Source organism: Sander lucioperca, chromosome 23 (genome assembly GCF_008315115.2).
Source record: "Sander lucioperca isolate FBNREF2018 chromosome 23, SLUC_FBN_1.2, whole genome shotgun sequence".
In the NCBI taxonomy this organism is placed as follows: Eukaryota; Metazoa; Chordata; class Actinopteri; order Perciformes; family Percidae; genus Sander; species Sander lucioperca.
Window position 1 is genome coordinate 7,885,097 of NC_050195.1, and position 22,183 is coordinate 7,907,279.

The 22,183-nt window shown below is 38.8% G+C and overlaps 3 protein-coding genes across 9 annotated transcripts; 2 read left to right on the forward strand and 1 right to left on the reverse strand.

The window, feature by feature from the left end:
- The first annotated feature begins 101 nt into the window (after positions 1-101).
- Positions 102-4,383, forward strand: enkur (enkurin, TRPC channel interacting protein). Of its 2 annotated transcripts, none has more exons than XM_031297704.2 (5): positions 102-471; positions 1,327-1,472; positions 1,563-1,786; positions 2,907-3,053; positions 3,788-4,383. In XM_031297704.2, the coding sequence occupies exons 1-5, from the start codon at positions 392-394 to the stop codon at positions 3,959-3,961; spliced, it is 771 nt and encodes a 256-aa protein (XP_031153564.1). In that variant the 5' UTR covers positions 102-391; the 3' UTR covers positions 3,962-4,383. The 2 variants fall into 2 exon arrangements, with proteins under 2 accessions (XP_031153564.1, XP_035853914.1); XM_035998021.1 differs by lacking the exon at positions 102-471 and adding an exon at positions 634-798.
- Positions 3,624-9,224, reverse strand: LOC116048560. The gene is made up of 3 exons (XM_031297703.2): positions 8,798-9,224; positions 5,872-7,300; positions 3,624-3,957 (listed from the first exon to the last, which is right to left on the reverse strand). Exons 1-2 carry the CDS (start codon positions 9,030-9,032, stop codon positions 6,696-6,698), a joined length of 840 nt encoding a protein of 279 aa, XP_031153563.1. The 5' UTR covers positions 9,033-9,224; the 3' UTR covers positions 3,624-3,957; positions 5,872-6,695.
- On the forward strand, positions 4,615-21,376 carry prtfdc1a (phosphoribosyl transferase domain containing 1a). 6 transcript variants are annotated; one of them, XM_035998024.1, is made up of 11 exons: positions 4,640-4,773; positions 5,029-5,130; positions 5,693-5,799; positions 5,912-6,092; positions 11,304-11,369; positions 13,630-13,647; positions 14,147-14,229; positions 14,625-14,671; positions 15,451-15,527; positions 16,669-16,719; positions 17,037-21,376. In XM_035998024.1, the coding sequence occupies exons 2-10, from the start codon at positions 5,098-5,100 to the stop codon at positions 16,714-16,716; spliced, it is 660 nt and encodes a 219-aa protein (XP_035853917.1). In that variant the 5' UTR covers positions 4,640-4,773; positions 5,029-5,097; the 3' UTR covers positions 16,717-16,719; positions 17,037-21,376. The 6 variants fall into 6 exon arrangements, 5 of the variants coding, with proteins under 5 accessions (XP_035853915.1, XP_035853918.1, XP_035853917.1 ...); XR_004104681.2 differs by having other exon boundaries at positions 4,641-4,773; positions 16,669-16,772; XM_035998022.1 differs by lacking the exon at positions 17,037-21,376 and having other exon boundaries at positions 4,615-4,777; positions 16,669-16,980.
- Positions 21,377-22,183: the final 807 nt, after the last annotated feature.

The window sequence follows — 22,183 nt, forward strand, 5'->3', positions numbered from 1 at the left end:
TGCTACATTCAAATTATTCTCGGAACGTTGTACTTCAGTGTTCTAAAGTACGAGTCATATTCATGTGAAATTAGACATGCTAACGTTATACTGCATAATTCGAGTTGTTATGGAACAGTGGGTGCTCTAAACCAAGAAACAGTCCGTGAACTTTACATATAGACTGCACGGATACCTCTAATTTATCGCTTTACTAAAGTCCTGAAATGCAACATTTGCTCCTCCAGTTGCCTAGCAACTAGCCGGCAGCGTGTTGTCAAACAAATCACACAATCATTATTAGCGTTAGCTGACGTTAGCTCGGTCAAGTTAACTAACGTTAGCTAGTCAGCGTTAGGTGGACTTAATTACGGTATATTTAAAATCATTCGCCTGTTTGAAGTCCTTCAAAATGTCTAAAGTTGTGTACCCACCAGAAAGCGTCTACAATCTCATTCCAAAGGAAGAGGTTCATGCTAAAAAAACGCAAAGGTAACGTTACTTTAAGAGCAGTAGCTACGTTAACGTTGTAAGTAGCAGTAGTGTAGAAGTAGTGGTATGAGTATAACCTAGCTAGCGTTATATGTTGCGTTAACGTATCTTAGGTCACAAAAACATAACGTTATCCAGCTAGCTAGCTAAATTATATAGACCATAGTCTAGTCTAGACCATATTCTATCTAGCTAACTAACGTTAGAACAAAGTGTGGTAAGGTTGCTGAAACAATAATTAGACAAAGGACGACCTCAAGTTGGCTTTAGTTGTGTCTCAAATTTGACATCATCATCTGACAAACTACGTCGGAATTAGTGAAGCAAGTTAGTGTTATCTGGCTAATAATCTAGGATTGGATTACTTGGATTACTTGCACTTTATTAAATAAATATCCTCAGGGAACTGCTTTTACTACTGCTGTTTATTTATATCACTTCACATTTGTTTACATTTATTTACAAGACTAACGTTACTTAAATCTATAACGTACTAACGTTGCTTGTATTTGTATTTTTCCATTATTGCACTAGCTACGTTTGACATTGCACTGTTACCTTGTCTTGTAGCTTGTTCTGTACCTGGTTTTGTATCTTGTTTGCACCTTGTGTTGATTATTTCATTCTTTTGTTTTGCACCGGGACCAGGGAAACACAATTTCATTCCTCTATGTAACGTGACTGTACTGGACAGAACTTTATAGATGGATAACAATAGTCTCAAAAGTATCTTTTATCTGAACTCTTACATTTGGTCTCATTTTAGAAATGTGTTTGTGCCATGTAAATAAAGGAAAGTAATTCAAATTATAACTTCAGTCTGTGATCATTTTCTCCAATCTGCTGCATCTAAAGGTATATGTCCAAGTATCGGCCGGCAGTTGTTCTTGAGAAAAAGTTGACCAAGGATGCAATGAGGACAATGGGACCAGCAAAAGTAGAGGTGCCTTCCCCAGAGAAATACCTCAAGAAGCATTCAAAAGAGCCCAAATTTCCTGAAAGTGAGTTCTTCTATAGATTATTTGAACAATGTGTGTGTGCATCTTTGAACAGTGATTGTTATTTAACTTCATATTTATATGTTCTTTCAGAGACGCAGCGTTCGAATGAGGATCGTAACACCTGCACTGTGAAGAAACCAGCCGTTCCTGCGAGAACAGACAACCCACCTATGGGCATTCAAACCAAGAGAGACTTTATAAAGACGGCTACAGCGGTGCCAATGAAACCTCAGCCTACCTGGGTGGACACCAGTAAGGGACACAAGCAGCTCCTGGAGAATTCAGGACTTGTCCCCAAATACATCAAGAAAAAGGTGTTTTTTTTCCCCCCCCCACAGTATTCAACATTTATTTACCCTCGAGAGATCATTGAGGGGGCGACCCTCAATTTCAATGACATCGAGTCAAATTACAAAGACAAAAACAAAACAACACAGAAAAGAAGCGCCACCATTATAAGAAAAATAGTAAAGACAATAAAACTTTCTGAAGTGGAAAAATGACTTGACAAATAGATCAGGACACTGAGAATGCAAAAGAAAGTACAATTATGTAAAGCAATTACAAGTAGAAGTTTGCAGGTTTAAGACCAGACTTCTAAATATTTTGAAAAAAATTCTACACATAACAAAAAAAATTGGAAAGACATTGTTTTCAAACGTCAGCTACAACAGTCGGATACGTTTTGAAAAACTGAATATTACATGAGAAGTAGCACATAGAAAAACCTAGAGTAAATTCCCCTATATTGATGAAATAATCGATCTTTTGGGACCTGGTTTAAAGGACAATTCCGGCGCAAAATGAACCTAGGGGTTAATAACATATGTGTACCGAGTCACCCGTTCTCTGGGAGATGTTTTCATGCTAATCGAATGTGTCTCTAGCTTGAAACAAGCTATCGCAAACCGGTGAGTAGTAGTAGTCGTGGCAGAGGGTAAATCGCTAGTTCTACACCATTAACAAGGCTCAAAATAGCACCACACTTCCACGGTAGCATAATGAGGGTCCCTACATGTAGACCGAAGCATTGAGAACTTTGCAAGTGTACAGACAGTTTATTAAAAAGATAGATTATAAAGACAGTAGCATTCATGTTTACATGCAGGCGCCATCTTGGAAAACAGTCATGACCAGATGAACCACGAACGCCGTGTTTGAGCTGTTACCGGTTTTGAGCCCTGTTAGTGGTGTAGAACTAGCGATTTACCCTCTGCCCCGACTACTAGCGTTAAAAGCTAATCACCGGTTTGCGGTAGCTTGTTTCAAGCTACAGACACATTTGATTAGCATGAAAACATATTCCAGAGAACGGTCGACTCAGTACACATACGTTATTAACCCCTAGGTTCACTTTGCGCCGGAATTGTCCTTTAATATTTTGTTAGGTTCACCGTGAACATATTGTCTAAAGTTTCCAGTACCTGTTTGCAGCACTACGGAGAAGTACCTGTGTACCTGCAGCAGCGCAATGAAGAAGAGCAGAGAGCTCAGGAGGAGTATAACAACTATGTGAAAGAACAGAGGGAGCAGGGAGCCATGAACCACCTGTCTGATGAGGATCGACAAGCCGTCCTGGAGGTACTCAAACACATCATGGCTGCACAATGGCAATTCTATCCCTAAAACAGCAGGAGATCATACAACTAAAGGGGTACAGGGAATTACTTTGATGATTTCACGGGACATTTTTCGTAAAATACTTGTATTCAGTCCTAATAAATGAGGATAAAATGGCCCATGTGTGTCCGTCCCGGCAGAATTAATACTATGCTGTATTTCTGAACTGCTGCTCCAGCACTTTAGGAGCTCCATGATTACTCAAACAACATTTATGAACTGGCAATATTTCTCACACTTACCAACACTGAAGAATTAGCCCTTTGTCGTCCCAACATACATAGATCTTATTCTATTTAAAATGTGCCAGATGAATTAAAGGCGTTTTAAAACATTTCTTCTTGGGGGTGGCCTTTAGCTCACCCAGTAAGAGCGTTCGCCCCATGTTGGCTGAGTCCTGTAGCAGGGTTCGAATCCGACCTGCTGCCCTTTGCTGCCTGTCATCCCCCATCTCTCTCCCCCTTTCATATCTATCCACTTTCAAATAAAGGGAAACCCCCCCCCCCCAAAAAAAAATAAATATATTTTTTGTTAAAGAACGAGTGTCTTGGGTTCTTCCTGGATGTCTATACATAGACAATACCTCAGACTTGATGGCTGTTTGCTACATAAAAGCTTTGAATCCTGACAGTCATATTATCAAGCTGACTTTATTGTGATAGTGATGGGTTTCCCTATGTGGGTTCACCATGCAGGGCCTGAAGAAGAACTGGGACGAGCTGCACCACGAGTACCAGGGCCTCTCACTCGTCACAGACAACCTGTCCAAGAAGTCCCAGAAGCAGCGTCTCGAAGTGGCGATGAAGCAGCTGGAGAACGACATCGACCTCTTTGAGAGGTTCAAGACCATCTACATACCCAATAACTAGGACATAAAAAAAACTGGATTAAATCAGATGTACTGCATGTCGTGAGACCCCCCCTCCCCCACCACCACCACCCTTACTTCAAATACCAAATGAGCTTTAGTACAATGAAATGATGTATTTGTATATTCTCATTATCTGTCATATGAACAATGAAACAATGCTAAAACTCCAAAGCCCAGCTAACTGCAAATTATAGAATCATTCCGAATTACCTTCTGGGGAACATGTAAATTCATAACCAATTTAATAGCAGTCTTAGCCAGTCATTGAGTGAACAAATGCAATTCTTAGGTCTACTGCTAGTTGGGCAAACAAGTCTTTTTAAAGTAATGTACTCTTTCTAATTTTTCCGTTAGTTTAAAGTAACATTTGTAGAGATATTACATTTTGAGCTTGAGAAAATAAACAATTTTTTCTCTGTTCCTTCTTTTTTTTTCACCTTCTTGCCTTCCTTATGGCATTTCTTGAAGAACAAAATAGGAAATAGTTGGCTGTGTAGGCTCTAAAAGAGTGTCCTTTAAAATCAATTTAATCCTGACTGAATAAAATGAACTGCATAGAAACTGAACCAAATATGTGTTGTCAATTTGTTTTCATTCTCCTGCAGTGGCCCGTGGTGCGGCCACATGCCAGCATAGCATCACATGAAGCTGATTATCCCTGTAATTCTCCACGAATAAAACAACGCTGTCCTTTTACGCTAAATGACTCAAGCGTGACCCCACAGCCCACGTGGCTGACCAGGACGTCCCTAGATTTCTTTTTCCCCTTTTTGTTTTGTGAGTGATCGCTGACAAGAAGGCAACAAAACTGTAAGTAAGTCTTTTGCAATAACGGATTAAAAAATGTTGTTCAGCAGTTTACAGACAGATAAAGCGTTAATCTTTGAATGAATAACTTGTGATTCTAAGTTACAAGAGATGCTACTCCCAAATGAATATCCAGCCTAGACCTAATGAAGTTTCTTTTCTTTATGTCCTACCTTTTTTCTGTACCATAACATTTCAGAGAAAGATTTAAAGTCTTTCATTATTTGGTCCAGTGTTTATACAGTAAATGTTTCTGTGGAGGTCCATGCTACCTGTATCCTATCCTGAATCTTTACTCCAGTGAAGACTGTTTTCACACTACCATAAATGGACAACGCAGGAATGAAAAAAGGAATTGTGGTATGTTAAACACAAAGATCTTTCAGTCAAATTATGTAATGCTGAGTTTAGAAATTTAGGTCACATTTTAATCAACAGAATCATTTTCTGTGTGCAATTATTCTCTTAGCTATTAAAGTTGTTGTAAGAAGATAACATGTTTGCTGTTCTCTGAATGAATTTCATGAAGTAACTTTTTGATTAATTCAACAGTAAGCAGATTTTAAAGAACCTTAAAGGTTTTTTTTTTATTCTAAACCCAGAACAATATAATGACGCTCAAGACAGTAATGATAGTAGTAATAACAGTTCCCTGTCAGAGTTTACAGATGTTAAGGGCTAACAATCATTGTGCATATCCCATATACAATCTCTTTTTCCCTGACAATTTAACTATAAACATCCTATTTTGTAGCATTTTTGGGGCAACATGTTTCATTAGCTGCTGCTGTGGCAACTTCTGAAATCAATAATACTGTTTTATCATAGATTTCCCTGTTCCTTCTCAAATATTGCACGACTAAGTACATTAAACACCGGCAGTTCTGTACTTCCACACCTAACAGTAAGCGGTCTGTCCCAGATAAAAGATGACTGGCCTGGATACAGCCTGGACCTGTTCACCTACCCCGAACACTACCACGAAGACATAGAGAGTGTTTATATTCCACATGGGGTAATCATGAACAGGTAAAAAAAATAAAAATAAAATTCCACATATATACACACTTGTAAAGAAGTGATTCTTTTTTAAATAATTACCTGGTCATTTGCATTTGTCTTAATGCGATTTCTCCTGCAGGGTGGAGCGTCTGGCCCGCTATGTCATGGATGATTTTGAGGACAACATAATGGTGCTGTGCGTCTTGAAGGGAGGCTACAAGTTCTGTGCAGATCTGGTGGAGTTCCTCAAGGTTCTCGGCCGCAACTCCAACAAGTACCTGGAGACCCGGGTGGAGTTCATCCGTCTGAAGAGCTACCAAGTAGGTGAACTGCATAGCCTAATAAAACACTACTACACACCATAAAGTTAAACAGGCTCTGTATTATGCTTATTTTATGAGTGGGTATATTATCTGAGAGGTTATCGCAGAGCAGATATCAAGCACCTGACCTACAATAAAGTGGAACTGATTATAGGAACATTTACAGTATTTGAGTGGCAAGCATTTCAGGCGCTAATCATTACCTGGAACGTCCACTGTTTAAGTCCTTTGTTGCAAGTTATTCCCCATCTTTTTCTCCCCCCTGTCAATTCTGACAAAGGCAAAAAAATGTCCCCCCAAATATTCTTACAATTTAACTGTTTTCTTTCTATGTTACAAATAAATAGTGCTAAAATGAAATTTTTTTAATTGTCATTTATTGAGTGGAAAGCCAAATATTTACTGTTCCCAGCTTCTCAAGTGTAGTGATTTCCTAATTTTCTTTAGGGATTGAATATCTTCGGGTTTTGGACTGTTAGGTGGACAAAACAAGCCATTTGTGGACATCTAAATTAGGCTCTAGAAATTTGTAATGAGCATTTAAAAAAATTTTGGGACATTTTATAGACAAGATTCTCAACAGATTAATCAAAACAATCTTTAGTTACCACACCTACATTCATGCACCAAAGACACTTCCCCATTTTTAGCATCCCATATGTAACGTGGAGTCTTGTCAGTGGCACCTGAACCGACAATGTGCTGCACCAGCAGCTCAATATTGGAGTTCATACGGTCCATCATAGATGACCACCGGTCCATTTTCTGCATGAACTCTTCGTGGTTTGCTTCTAATCGTCGAAGAAGCCGCCTCTGAATGTCCAGATCATCCTCTGCAATGGAATCCGTAGACAGTTTTCTTTTGAGTTTCTTTCTCCTGAAGCCACTAGGGGTAGCATCAAGTCTCTGGTGTTGACTTCCCACAATCTCTGCAGACACTGCATCCTCTGCAATTCCATCCCCACCCAGCATGGACGACAACCCAGCATCAGGCGAGCTGCCGATCGATTTCACGGTCTCTACCGCCATATCGTCATCCGTCTTGATATCCTGGGATATTGCATGAGTAGCAAGAGTTCCTCCCCAAATGGATCGACAAAGCTCAAAAAACAGCAGGATTACCCGCCCATGGCCATTTCTTCTACCTGAGTTAATTGCTTGCCTGTATCTGATCCGTATGGCCTTAATTTTGGTAGCCAATTGAACTGTGAACACAAAACATAACAAAACAAAATAGTTTAATATGTGGTGTTAGTGCTTTTGGAGACAAGTTCTTAAAGAAAACCAAATCAAACTGTTCATATTTATCCAGTTTTACATTTTTAAAATTAGGGCTGGGTACCGAAACGTGGTGCCAATAGGGCACCGGTTCCGATGTAGACGGTAGTAACGAGACCGAATAAGAACGAAAATTCTGGTGCCTCATTTCGGTGCCTGACATCGCTGCACGGGACGCTACGTTACCGTTAGCTAGTAGCTGGATTAAACACAATGGTTAAAATGCTGACAGCTTATGTTAAGCTGTGTAAAGTGTGACTGTATTTCCTTGTAGAGGATTCCAACACGTACAGTCCGCAGCTGCCGTTGTCGGAAAAACAACACAGATGGTGCGTTTACTTAAAACTCGCCAGCCTTATGTTGCATTCAAAGCTATTGTAAAATACCCTTTTCTCACCTGGTGCTTGTTTTTGTCGTTTACCAGCAATTTACTGGTGAAAAAAGTCATTGTAAGTTGTTGTTATTACATTAATAATCAATCATTTCATTTTTACCATATGGCCTTAGCAATAAACAAGCCGTTCTTTAATTTCGCCAACTGTCGTTTTGTGCTCCTTTTTTATATTTTATATTATATACATTATAAATATATTTCGGTTCAGGCACCGGTTCAGGCACCATTTAGGCACGGGCACCGTTTTAAAAGTACCGTTTTAGCACCGGTATTGGAAAAATCCCAAACGATACCCAACCCTATTTAACATAGAGGTTTGTTGCTCCTGGGAATTTGACATAGTGTCACAAAATAACGAGAAACTTTCTCAAAATATTGACTTTGCATCTAAACAAATAATTATAATATATTTCAAGATAACGAGAAACTCAAAATAATGACTTTGCATTAAAAATAATTTTATATTTCAAAATAATGAGAAACATTCTCAAAATAATGAGAAACATTCTCAAAATAATGACTTCCTATCTCAAAATAATGATTATGTATTTCAAAATAATGAGAAACGTCTCAAAATAATGACTTTGTATCTCAAAATAATAACATTTCTCAGATTTTTTTAAGCTACAAAGTTATTATTTTGAAATAAGTCATATTTGAAATACTAAGTAATTATTTTAAGATACTAAGTCATTATTTTTTAAATACTAAGAAATTATTTTAACATATTAAGTCATTATTTAAGATAGAAAGTCATCATTTTGAGATACTAAGTCATTATTTTAAGGATGTTTTTTTTTTCCCCATCACATTGGCGGAAATGGGCTTCCATAGATTCCATCGAAATAAACTCAAAATGAAAATGGACTTGTAACGTTACTCAATGATCTGGCACCCTTACCCTCCCGCCATCACAAAAGGTATGTACAACTTTCCTACATAGGAAGGTTAAAAAACAGATGCCATTTAATTGAGCTAATATAGCCAGCATTGCAAAAAAACAAGCCAAAACATTATAGCCAAGCCATACCTTTTGTGATTTCATTCTTGCTGTGTGGGTACTCCTTTCCCATTGCCTTGGCTTCCTCCAGAGATGGATAATTCTCCTGGTACCGCTCAAAAATGTCGCCATATTTTGTTTGCAATGACTCCCAATCTACGTTTACTGCCGCCCTGTCCTCCTTATACTCCTGTGTTACTTTCAGTAACAGTTCCACCTCGTCGTCGGTCCAAACAAGGAAATCTCTCGACCTGCTTTTGGCCATAGCTGTTATTCCTCTGTAGTATTTAGTTTTTTAACACACTGTCAACTTCTGTTTACACCGGTACCTCGTTTTAAAACGAAAACGGAGCAGGAACAGACGGTTTAGCGAGACGGTGCAACTCATTTCCTGTATCTGTCACGTGGGTTTCGCCACTGCCTGCCTCTTGAGGAGACAAGCTGCAGGTCCTCAGTGCATTGATTCCAATGAGAGAAGTGAACGTGATCACAGGTTCTAACCGATTCCTTCGCCCCATAGTCACCAAAGTAAATATGTAACCCGTTTTCTACAAGCCACATATCTCCCAAACATGCAGACACTAAAATCCCATTTTTCAGACGGACAAAGCATGAGAAAATTAACTTTTTTCGAGACCCGTTTCTCTCTCAGCAACAGACTCTCGCGAGATCTGGCAACAGTTACTTAAACCATAGACTAAAAATAGCATATGTTCTCTTAATACATCCATGGTATTATTACATATTTTTACAGTCTATGGGTTGAACTAACGTTAACTTACGTTCGTGAATGCCACACGTAACTGAAGTTTGTAATGCTAAATATGGCATTAGGCTGTGTAAATATCTAATGTTAGCAAAATAAATACATTATGCAAATATCTTTTTTTTTAACCATTCGCACGACGTTCCCTACACTTAAAAACGAGTGGGAGATGGGAAGTGTATACCATTTCATACCGTGGTTCATACCTTTGGCGTAGCTTGTAAAACGCTATCTTATAGAGAATCTTTGGTGTAGTGCATATTTGGTTGCATCCATAGGTTGTATCTGATTTTCGGTTCAGCCACCAGATGTCACTGTTGTTCCCGTTTAGTGAGGGAAGAGCACATTCAGGCAGGACACCTCGAGGAGGATTGATTGTGAAGCCACGGTAGAGCTCATGAAAATGCTAATTGGTGCTGTCGCAGCTGCCAAGAAAAACAACTTATGACACTGTCTAACACCTGGAATGTATAAACCGAGGAATTAACTGTGGGAATGATATAGTAATGTTTACAGTGATGTCGCTTTGCACTTGTCACCACAGTCACTTATTATTCTTTAGTGTGTTTTGGCACAGAGCAAATCCAAACATTCCCTTTCTCCCTTTACAGCACAGGAGAGGATTCGTTTTTTTTCTAAGAATTGGCTTTCACAGAGGTTTAAGCAGCTACAAGGACAGCCTGAATTGAATTATAGAATTATACATTTTTGCATTGCTGGGTCAACACAATGAGGTCATATTATAATGTTAGATTTTTTTCTTAAAGGCAAAATAAATAAGATTTTCTACTGCCCAATAGGACAAAATATAGCATGGGAGTTGACAGAGCTACATGACAATTATTCAAGTAACAATGCAGTCAATTGATTTCAATGCAACTTTATTTATCCCTGTAAGGACAATTGTATGCAGCAGCTTGACACCCAGATACCTACACCATAGATAGAAGAATGAAAAAAGTGTTAATCACAAAACAATTAAAGGCTATAGGCTTAAAAACTAACTAATAACTACATGAAAATATATATTTTTAAAGCAGTCTTAAAAGATACACTGTCTAAAAAGAAATACATAGTAACGAGGCTGTACAAAGGCATAAAAACAATCATAAAGAATTACATTTTCATGTCAACAAACAACAATGCCAGCAAGCAGGAGTTGCTATATGACTACGCTAGAGGACAGTGTCTGAGTGATGATGGCGCTGTTAGATAATCTTACAGGTCATGATGGAATGATGTGATTTGCCCCCAGGGCTGGGATTTTGTCCATGTCACTGCTCCTCTTATCCAAGTGACGCATTTGTAGCTGGCCAAATCTAACTCCAAAGCTGTCGTCCTTCAAAGCTTTGCTTCGCCTGTGCTTCCCTCAGGGACCGAGATAGCCTGGCGTTGTTTATGTTCAGGATACTATGTTACACTCATAGTCCTTGTACAAGAAATCTCCCTGTGTGCATCTGTCTTGCATTCATGCTGCAGACAGTTCTTTCTTGAGGACTGTCCAGTAGAGCCACATTATTGAGAAACACTAGAGTTGCATGTCCTTGAGAAAACATGCTATTTCTCAATGTGACACACCATTTATTGTCATTCCTGGCTGAAAAAAATACATCTTGATATCATGAAAACAAACTGTTGAGAAGCTGAAGTGCAAGAAATTGGACCGATAAAAAAATCGGTGTGATAAAAAAAAAAAAAAACACTGAATTGAATACATACTACATACTTTATTTAGAATAAATCCTTTCATTTTTGTCTTCTCCTCCCCAGAATGACCAATCAACAGAGGAGCTGCACATCATAGGAAGCCGAGATCTGTCTTTCCTGCGTGGAAAGGTGTGTGCAAATACGTTCCCCACTTTAGCTTTGGATATAATATAATATAATATTCTTTGTCAGTGTTTTCATTTCTTTTAAGAAAAACTATCTTGGCCTCAAGAGGGAGCTGTCAGTTAACTGTCAGGTACACGTGAAGGGAAAGGAAACTGACTTTAACTTCATGGACCTGAGTTTTCCTCTGAGAATACTTTGAATTTGTAGCAAAAATAACAAAATAAAATCACATTCTTCATTCTTAATTAATATGTGACAGTGTTTTTTATTGCCCCAACCCTGCCTTTGACCAGAACACACCCCTGTACTTCAACTTTTGAAGCTTTCTCCTCACAGCCGTCCTCTTTGTGCACACCTCATGAGTGTCACTTTCTTAAAGTGGTTTGCCCTTCACCAGCCTGACCATGAATCAGACGTTTCAGTAAAATGAAGGTTCCCACGGGGCAGATTTACTGACTGTTCATCCCTGTTGAGCTCTTGCATGGAGGACTGAGGAATCTGTAGGAATGATCCCTCCTCACTAAATCATTCTCTGAGATAGGCATAGGAGATAAAGTTCACCTATTCAGCGCATAAATGCCCACACACGTTTACTTAAAAAAGACTGATGATGAAATCCCTTAACTGAGATGTCAGCATGTGTTGTAGCTAAGATGCATTTTTAGCTGTGGGTAAAAAGGTCAATGGGAGTAAAAATAGAAAGGCTGACTACCACCTTGCACAGAAAACATGAATCACTCCAATTTCACTCCACACTATTGTTACAATCCTTCACCTTGATGGTATAAAATGCGAACCTCCCGCAAAGCCTTACACAGAAATGTTGTTGAGTCACAGTTCCCGGTAGATTGTGAGTGTGGTTTTACTGACACTGCTCCCTTTAAATCTATTAATTTGTAGCGTAATGACAACGTAGAACAAGTAAATGTTATGTTTGAAAGTGAGGTGGCATGAGCGGGCTCTCTGGTTTCAGTGAGTTGAATCCCGGCCAGCAGCATTCACCAGCACTGTTGAAAGTTTCTTGTGCAGTTGTTACTCTTGGTGAATTTGCAGCACACAGATGTCTTAATCCTAAGTGTTATTACAGTAATCGGAGTAGTATCAATTTAGCACAGCTTTAAATGTGAAGCAGTGTGTGAACTCCTAAGGAAGGAAGTTTTGGAACATGGATGAAATACCTGTTTCCATTCAGACGAAGAGGTGATTTGTTGCTGCTTGAGGCTGCTATAACACTCACAGCACCCCTTTATATTTACAAAGAAATGGAAACCCAACCATTTGATCTCATTTTCCAACTTTTCAAATTGCCCTGACATTTATTTATTTAATTATAAACCTTTTTAGCCATGCTAGCATCGTTGCTTAATGTCAGTCTGTCGGTCTGTTGGTCGGTCCACCAGTTTAGTCCACACTGAAATATCTCAACAACTATTGAATGGATTGCCATAACATTTTGTACAGAGATTCATGGTGCCCAGAGGATGAACCCTAATGATTTTGATGATTCCCCTGACTTTTCATCTAGCGCCACCATGAGGTTAACATTTGTGTTTTTGAGTGAAATGTCACAACGATTGGCAGTCAGTTTGGCGAGAGTCAGAACTCAGAACTCAGGACTGATTGTTTCAGCACACAAGATTCGTGATCCAGGGATCCCAGGAGAATTTTAAATTCCCAAACAATGATGCTTTACACAGTCAAATAACTGCCAATGCACAGTTATTGTCCAACTGGCTGTATAGGATGTTTACAGTCTGCAGCATGCAGCAAGACAGGTTAGTAATGTTTGAGTTTGTGTGTTTTTTACATGTCCTGGTCGACTTTCTCTGAGTGTTGTGTAACAGTGTTCAGGTGTAGACCGAGAGAACATTGGCCAGGCGCCTGCATTCTCTCCGATCACTCTCCCCAAACCATAGATACTCTCCACTAGTCTCACAAAGAGCCCCATACACCCAGCCAAGGGAACAAGGAGTCATTTGAAACCCTGCAGCAGGGAAAGTGTGCAACACCAGGACACTTAGAAGTGACTTTTGCTCACTGTAGACACAGATGTTCATTACTGGGCAGGAGAGAATGAGTTGTTCTGTGTTTTTGTTAAGGCCCTAAATATGCTGCCAACATTGTTGCTATAGATACCCTCTGTTGGAAATGTAAATTTCACAGAAACAATCTAGCCTTTATTCTCACTTCGCTTGAACTGTGTTAAAATTCAAAGGTGATGTTTTGCTAAAGTTTTTCTCTTTTTTTTTTACATGTTACCAAGAGTGTGCTCATTGTTGAGGTGAGTGTTTTTCTCCAATCCACTCTGACTTGCACAGTAGTTTCTTTTTTTTTAAACTAAATTAATTCTATCAAGCACATCCTTCAAATGTACACCTTGTTCTGATGCCTTTGCCATGTTTTGTTTGCACTTCTTTCGCTGTCTTGTTGATTGAGAAGCCATTGTGCTTGTGAGAGCCTCTTTTGTTTTTGGTCTACAAAAAGCCAAAAAGAAAACCTTTGAGTTCATATTTTAGTTGTAAAAGGCAGAAACACATAAGCACAATATCACAATGGTTGTTCACTCCAAGAAACGAATGATAGGCGTCTTAAAATGATGTAATAATTCCCTCTGCACATGGAAAAGCAGGTAAAAACATAATGTTAGAACAAGTTTTTCATCCTACAATCTGCATATTTGTCTGTCAGTTTTTCTCCCCTTTCAAAGCATTCTGCACTCAAAGGTCCCAAGTCCCTCCCTCTTCATCTCTCTCTTTTCCTTTGCTCTTCCCTTCCCTAAGGCCATAGTTGACACAGGAAAGACCATGAAGGCCCTTCTGCAGCATGTGGAGACCTTCGAACCCAAGATGATCAAGGTCTCAGGGTGAGCCAGTTTGTCAGTCATCTCAGTTTTCCCCACCAGTGGGAAATGCCAAGCGTGTGACGAACACAAGAAGAAGATATCGCTTGTCCACAGTCACTGCCTCGTGTCCGTGGGCTGTTCCTATGCACAGAAACAAGATAAACATCTTTCCTGGCACATGGTTTATGTCGAAAGTTGATCTCCTCTTTTATGTGTAAAGCTTTTTAAGTGTTAGCATGCTGCATGAATGCAAGTTTTATCTTTGGTATTTGTTACGGTGACATGTTTCTAATTAAAATGAACAGCAAAGCAAGACAATTTATAATACTTTTTATACTAGAGATACGTTCTAGGTCATTACTGCAGTACTCCACTCACTGAAGCATTTTGGAAATTAAGTCTTTCATGTGTTGCAGTCTGTTGGTGAAGAGGGTCCCTAACATGGCTGACAGTCTGACAGACTGTAAGTACCTCTGTTTTTTATATCACCCATTCCTCTCACATTATAACAATTGTATGGGCTTAATAATCTTTTATTGTACTGCGTCTAATGTTTGCTAGTTAGCTGCAGTGAATCAGATGCATGTTTTTCCAGTGTTTCTCAACGCGGTTGCTTAGTGCAGTGGTTCCCAACTTTTCAACGTCAAGGACCTCTAAACTGACACAAATTAGATTACGTACCCCTATTTGATAAGAATTTGTCCCAGGGGACCACATCTGATAAAAGGTGTAGGTTGATGCATTTGCTTATTACACCTACCCTTTTTACATTCTATTTAATCGTTATTTTGTTCTTAGGTACCTCAGAATCTTCTCAGTCTTATTAAATGTATTGTTATTCATTTCTGTATGTTATATACATATTACATATTAACGCACATATTACGTGCAGAAGATATGAACAAAACAAAATAAACAAAACAAAATACATTCCCATTCATATACACATATGCCATACATGCCTCGGTCAAGAAGAAGCCGCTTGGTGATTTGGACACCCAAGTCCTTCCTCTCTGTAGAAATGTCTCCAATGATAAAGTATCAATTTCTGGGATGTCCTGGTAGCTTAAGAGTTAAGGGACATCCAGTAGGATATAACCCCAATGTCCCTGATTCTGACCTTTGTTGCATGTCATATGAAATTATGGTAATAAAAAAACAACAAAAAATCATTCTAATCCAAAAAAAATTCAGTAACCTCATGTTACTTTTTAACATTCATGTCTGTGTTTGCTCTGATAGATGTTGGATTTGAAATCCCCAACCACTTTGTTGTTGGTTATGCCTTGGACTACAATGAATACTTCCGTGACCTGAATGTAAGTCTACTGCTGCTGCACACAGAACATGACCTTTTAAAGAGCAAAGAGAAAGACAAGAAAGAGACAGGTGGAAGTGTGTGTGTGTGTGTGTGTGTGTGTGTGTGTGTGTGTGTGTGTGGGTGGGGGGGGGGGGGGGGGGGGGGGGGGGGGCTGAGACCTAAACTCACCCAACAGGTATTCTACCTGTCTGAGCAAACTTTATAGGCAAAGCAGCTCAAATCACTTATATCTGTGTGCATGATTTCTGCGTAGCGCAGTCATCCAGTTTAATTTGTCCAATACTTACTTATATACTTACTTACCAATACATAGTGACCATCTAATGTATTGTGAATCCAGCATAAGTAAAACATTTTTCCATGTCATTTTTCCACCATGCAAAGAAATCAAACCCCTTTTGCAACTGAAAATCATTGGTGCTTTCTCTTCTGACTATCTCCCTGGTTCTTAAAACCAATCTTACTCCTCTACAAGCTTCGAGTCAGGAGTGCAATCTATCTTCCGTTTTCTTTATTGCGCCCCTGACATTTTATTTCAAGCCAGATTCTGCAATCTGTCTGAAATTAGTAAATGCAAACTTATGTGAACTTTGCCATTTTTATATCTGTAAGGACGTGGCCTCAAATTGACCTCTGGCTCATGTCAAACACTAAGCCAAGACCGACTCCCATAGCTTTGTGTGCGTGTGTGTATTCACATGGGTGTTGGTGCTGCATGTACTGTATGTTACTGTGCAATTGTGTGTCTCTTGTGCATATTTGAGGGGGTTGGTATTCATTACAAAAGTTTGAAAATGGGTGACCTGTGGAATGTGGAGGTTAGGCTCTCATTATCAGGCAGAGTTAAAGCCTCCCTTCTTATCTGTCCTTATCCTACAGAAGAAATATGAATTGAACCCCTGGGACACCCAAAGTTAGATTAATGAATGTGTCATATCTTTGCAGATTACCTTCCTTGCTTTCAAATTATTACAAGCTTCATCTTTCCGTGCTCTACATGGCATATGTAGAAACATACTCTCAGAGCATACTGGAATTCCCCATAGGGCAGGGTGATCTAAAACAAATATTTTGCCATCATCAGATGCAAGGTTTCGGACAAGATTGAAACATACCGCTAATTTTTCTTTCTCTTTCAGCATATCTGTGTCATCAGCAAGACTGGGAAGATGAAGTACAAGGTTTAAGAAGTAATGCACTGTTTTATATTAGCAGCAGTTTGTCTACCTTCTTCAGCAATAAGGTTATTTTTGTTTCCTATTCCCGTAATAGTCAGTTGTTGTACTACTTTGTTAAAATGTGCCATGTGTTTCAGAAGTAAAAAAGTATTTATATTTATATGTACCTTTAAATTTGTAAGTTCTTTAAATTGAAACGCAAGGCAATCATAACCTTCCAGAAGGTTTTCATATAATGTCTTTAAATAAAAAAAAAATGTAAATGTGATGTAATTATTGCCTCATCCTCTTCCTTTTTGTATTTTGTTGTGATGCACATGGAAACAAAGAAAGAAATGCTGGCCACCAGAAGAGAACTGTTGGTGACAGATGGAGAGAGCTTATGGACGTTGGCATCCCCGTGCCCGGATGACGCCCACTCTGACTCATGGAAAACAGTGAGCGCAGCAGGCAGGCCGAACAGTGGCTCCTCACCACACTGTATCTATTTGTTCCCAACTTTAATCAGGCCTTACTGGAAATCAGAACTAAGTACATGAGAGTTTGGCAACGCTGACATAACAATTTCTACATTGAAATGCAATCTCACAAACAGGTAAACTATACATATTATGTTGAAAATGACACTGACTGACCCATCACAACTCACTTCTGCTCCAGCAAGCACAAACTGAAGAGAAACAAAACTTTTTGAAGGCCAAATTTATTTAAAACCCATCTGTTCTTTCATCAAAAAAATCCTAAATTACAATACCTAATAATAAATTCTCTTTATTTCACTGAATCATATGCAAACTGTTGTGTTTTTACAAGGTTTGTAATGCTGCAATTAAACTCTGATCCCTTGATCTCTGGGGGAGAATGTTCACTGTAAAGGCTAGACATCATAATAACTGCAGTCTCAGTGCTCTGAACTACAAACACACACACACACACACACACACACACACAGCGGTATTTTGTATGTTCTGTTGCCATCGTTGGGGTGATTAAGAGAGTCAATTGTGCATTTCGACAGACAGACCAACACGCTTCACCTCGCACAACGTGCACTCGGGGAGTGTTAGCATGTGGCTATGCACTCTTGAATCTTAATCACCTGAAACTCCAAACAGCCAACACATCACGTAACAGGAACGCATGCACACACACTGGTTATTCAGTGTGAAGATGTTGGAGGGTTTGTGACGATGGGATACAACATTCCAACTTAAGATAGTGCAATAATTAGCGTCTCTTAACCCAAGACCCTTCAATGCTCCACACAGACCACAAAGGTCTGCAGTGACTAATGGCTAAATAAAACACTATGTCATAAGTCATATCATAAATTTTGTGTTATTCAAATATTAAATGTGTTTTCCTCACTTTTTACAGACATGTTTCTAAGCCAAAGATAATGGTCCAGCTCCAGCTACAAGGCCTCTCCAAGTTAAATGACCTGATAAATGAGTTGCTATTTGGATAATATGAGTTCTGGGAGGTTTGGAGAGCTCAGATTTCATGTTGTGCTTTCAAAATGCTCTCAGGTTTTACGCTTGTAGTCCTAAACAACATCTTCACTAATATGCCTACATTTAGAGGAACGCTAGATTCAGTGAGGTTTTATTACTTGTCTTTGACTCGTAAGGTGCAGAGGAGTGAGATAAGCAAGAGGGAAGAAACTCAACAAATCACACAGCTTTTTTTGGTTGGGTGCTACCTGTGCAGCCTCAGCCACAAAGACACCCATTGTACCTCCGACTACAACCCTGTGTCCTTATTATTAAACATCAGCACTTGGCGGCAGTGGTTAACTTATCCCAGCACTGATGCCCAGGCAGAGGCCATTATCTTTCACCTTGATGCAGTGTTTGGTGAAAGCGAGATGGGACAAAAAGCCTTGCAGGTTTCACATGCTGCGGCTTTGTAGTGCTCTGTCAGGGGAACTGAGGATAGGGCCGACTGTGGAAAGTAGGCTGCAGGTAAACTGTGCTCAGCACAAAAGGAACAAAACGGGAATTGTACATTTGAATGGCCACACATTCATGCATTTGACATATGAAGCCTGTGGTTAGAGACAGAGCATTGGTATTTAATTTCACATCACCAGCATAACAGATAGGCCATGTTTAGGCCTACTCCCAAAACCTCATTTTATTGTTCTGCCTCTAAAAGAATAGTTTGACCTTTTAGGAAATACGCTAATTTGCGTTTTTGCCAAGAGTTAGCTGAGAAGATCAATTCCATTCTTATATCTGTTAAATATAAAGCTACCGCTAGGTGTTGGCTTAACATAAAGACAGGAGGCTGGGAGAAACATCTAGCCTGGCACAATTACTTTGTGGACTCCTACACTTTGATTTTTGTACAGATTAAACAAAGAACATCATTTAGTGAGCTAGAAGTGCTCTGAGGCAGATCTTTGTTATATTTGGACATAGCCAGGTTAGCTATTTCTTGTTTCACAAGTCTTTATGTTAGGCTTTGCTCACCATCTTCTGGCTGTAGCTTTATATTTAAAATAATAGTTGGACATTTTGGCAAATTCACTTTCTGGCTGAGAGTTGTTGTTAGATGAGAAAATTGATATGGTAAATCGAATGTAGGTCTAGCTGAAGCCAACAGCTTAGCTTAGCTTCACATAAAGAGTGAAACAAGAGGAAGCTAGCTAGCTTGGCCAGGGGTAGTAACTGCCTGGAGTCCTACACTTTGGTTTTAGAAGTACTGAAAGGCAGATTTGTTTTTACTATGGACAGATCCAAGCTAGCTTTTCCCCCCTGCTTCGAGTCTTTATGCTAGGCTAAGCTAACAGGTTTCCTGGCTGCTAGCTTCATATAAAACAGACAAACATGAGGCCAATATCGATCTTCTCTAACTCTCAGTAAGAAAGCAAACTTTTTATTTCCCATCTTGAGCAGCGTCAAAGCTACATGATTTTGAATCTTTTGTGTGCTTCTGTTGCATTTCTAATATAAATGAAGCAGCCTCAATTTAAAATCTAGAACATTTATCTGACCATAATTTAGCTAGCAGACCGCTAAACCATCCCAGTTAGGAACTTAATAAATACTGCTTCACTGACGCATCTTGGTACACAAATAGAAAGAACATCCTCTCCAGTGTTCATTGTGTTCCAATTAGGGAATGGCTGACCAGAGGGCTTGATAGATTGACTGCTTCTGGGTTTCATCCAGTCATCAAACTCAGTGCCAGATCCACTTATACAACCTGGAGTAGGGAGTGATCCTCTTAAACTCTCAACTCAACTACAGTTTAAAGAATCCTTTATGAATCAAATATATATTGTTTTGCATGAAGAAGTGTTTAAAACCGGTTTCACAAGCATGCTGTGCTGCAGAGTCGTTGCCACCTGTCATAGTCCTAACACTGCTGGGCTTTGAATTTGGACTTCATGTGATGCCCCAATCCAGCCAAACATTTTGCTGCCACGAGAGCTCATAATCTCTCTTCTGCTGAATTTTTTGAGTCACTCTGGCTCTGCAACTACACATTTGATAAAAGACTTAGCAGTGAAAGTTCATACAAATGCTTTAAAAAATTTAAATATTATTAATTATTAGAAAAATCTGGATAGAAAAAAGTGTAATAAAGTTACAGTGCACATAATGCAGAGCAATACAATAAAGACTGTAATGATATAAGGCAACACAAAAGCATCTTAAACGATACAGTAGACATGCATTCATTAATTCGGGCAGACTATAACTCCTCAGTGAGCTTTGCTCACCACTCATTGATCTGAAATCCTCTCTCTTCACTTTGCCATTCATAAAAACAACACTGCACTGCTATAACAGTGTCCTGCACAGAGGAGAGTGTACTCAGTAGCTCAAGTGGGCCATGTGATTTTTTGGGAAAGTACCACAGTGTCTGTTGGTTGATTTTACTGGTGAACCAGTAATTTTTTTAAATAGTTTTGTAGTCTTGTGAATTTTTATAAACGTATGTAATCCAGAAAGATTCATATTGTGAGTTGTTTTGTGGGAAAATACCCACCATATGTTATACAATTGCTTATAGCTGGGAAAACTTAAGTTGTGATCTTGAGTTTAGTTTCTGATGCACAATCACGCTTTATGTCAAATCAATAAGATCTTCTTGCTGCATTAATAACGTGGTATGTGTTTAATAAACAAATTGCATTAAATGAATATGAACCTCATGTCTACCATCACATTATGCAGAGTCCCACTTACATCAGTTTAAGTTCTCCATTGTCTGGATGAGGGTGCACAGGCTCTTTATACAATAGCTCCTCTCTGAAACCAGGGAAACCTCGCCACAGTGTGGGTCAAAAGAGTCCTATTGTCCTATCTTCTATTGTGCTGCTGGAGTAGCCTGCAAACAGAACACTGTCAGCCTTTGTCTTTGTCCGGATCAGCTGTGCAGCCCTTTTTTTTTCACGCTCTGTGAAGTCCCATGTGGCTGCCATGCCCTACATGTCGCAATAATAAAGTTAAGGACACTGCTGTTAGAGTTGATAATGGATAGGCAAATATGTTTCTCTAGTTGAACGTTAGGAAATTGGAGAGTTCAGCATGTGTGTTGGGCCTCAATGCTTTTTCCTTATTCTTCCCTCACAAGGATGTCGCTGTGATTCCATTTGCTCACTTTAAAGGTCTGAAAGGCTTAATGACAGTGTGGAAATAAAGTGTTTATCAGCTCATGGCTATCTGATTATTTCAATGCATTGTGTGAGTGAAAATGGTGTCATAGTTATTGATAGAAGAAGAATTCAGATATTTTAAAGTAAATGTAAAAATATTCTGTTACAAATAAAAGTCCCACATTCAAAATCGTACTTACTCTACGTAAACATACAAAACTATCAAAAGCTAAATATTTTATCTAAAGATAAAGTACATAATGCTCTTATGCTAGAATGGCCCTTTATGCTATATTATTAAAACATATATAGTATTGGATTATTATTATGCAAGCAGCATTTTAATGTTGCAGGTTATCCAGCTGGAGTTAACTACCTACTTTATAGTGTTGGGCATTTTCATCTCAAACAATGCACCATATTTTACAAGATGATAATAATAATATTAATAATAAGCTTTATTTGTATAGTACCGTTCATACACAGAATGCAGCTCAAAGTGCTTTACATTTGGAACATTTAACACAATAATAGAGAATAAAATAGTAATAAAAAATAATACAACTCGAGGCTAGCGCATCATGTTGTTGGAGAAAAGTCAATCAATAAATTTACCAAAAATAAACCCAACTCACAATATTCTTCAAGCAAACACATATAATATAAGATAATATAAGAAATATAAATGATAACAGTCATATGTCCAAAAACAATTCCATCTCTTGATGTATATAGTTAGTAACATTCAGTTACACAACACAAGATAAAAATGTTAAAAAAAAAAAAAAAAAGAAAAAAAAAAGTTAGCTAAAAGCTCTCATATACGTTTTTAGGTATTTTTTAAAAATATTCACTGAGCTCGCTTGT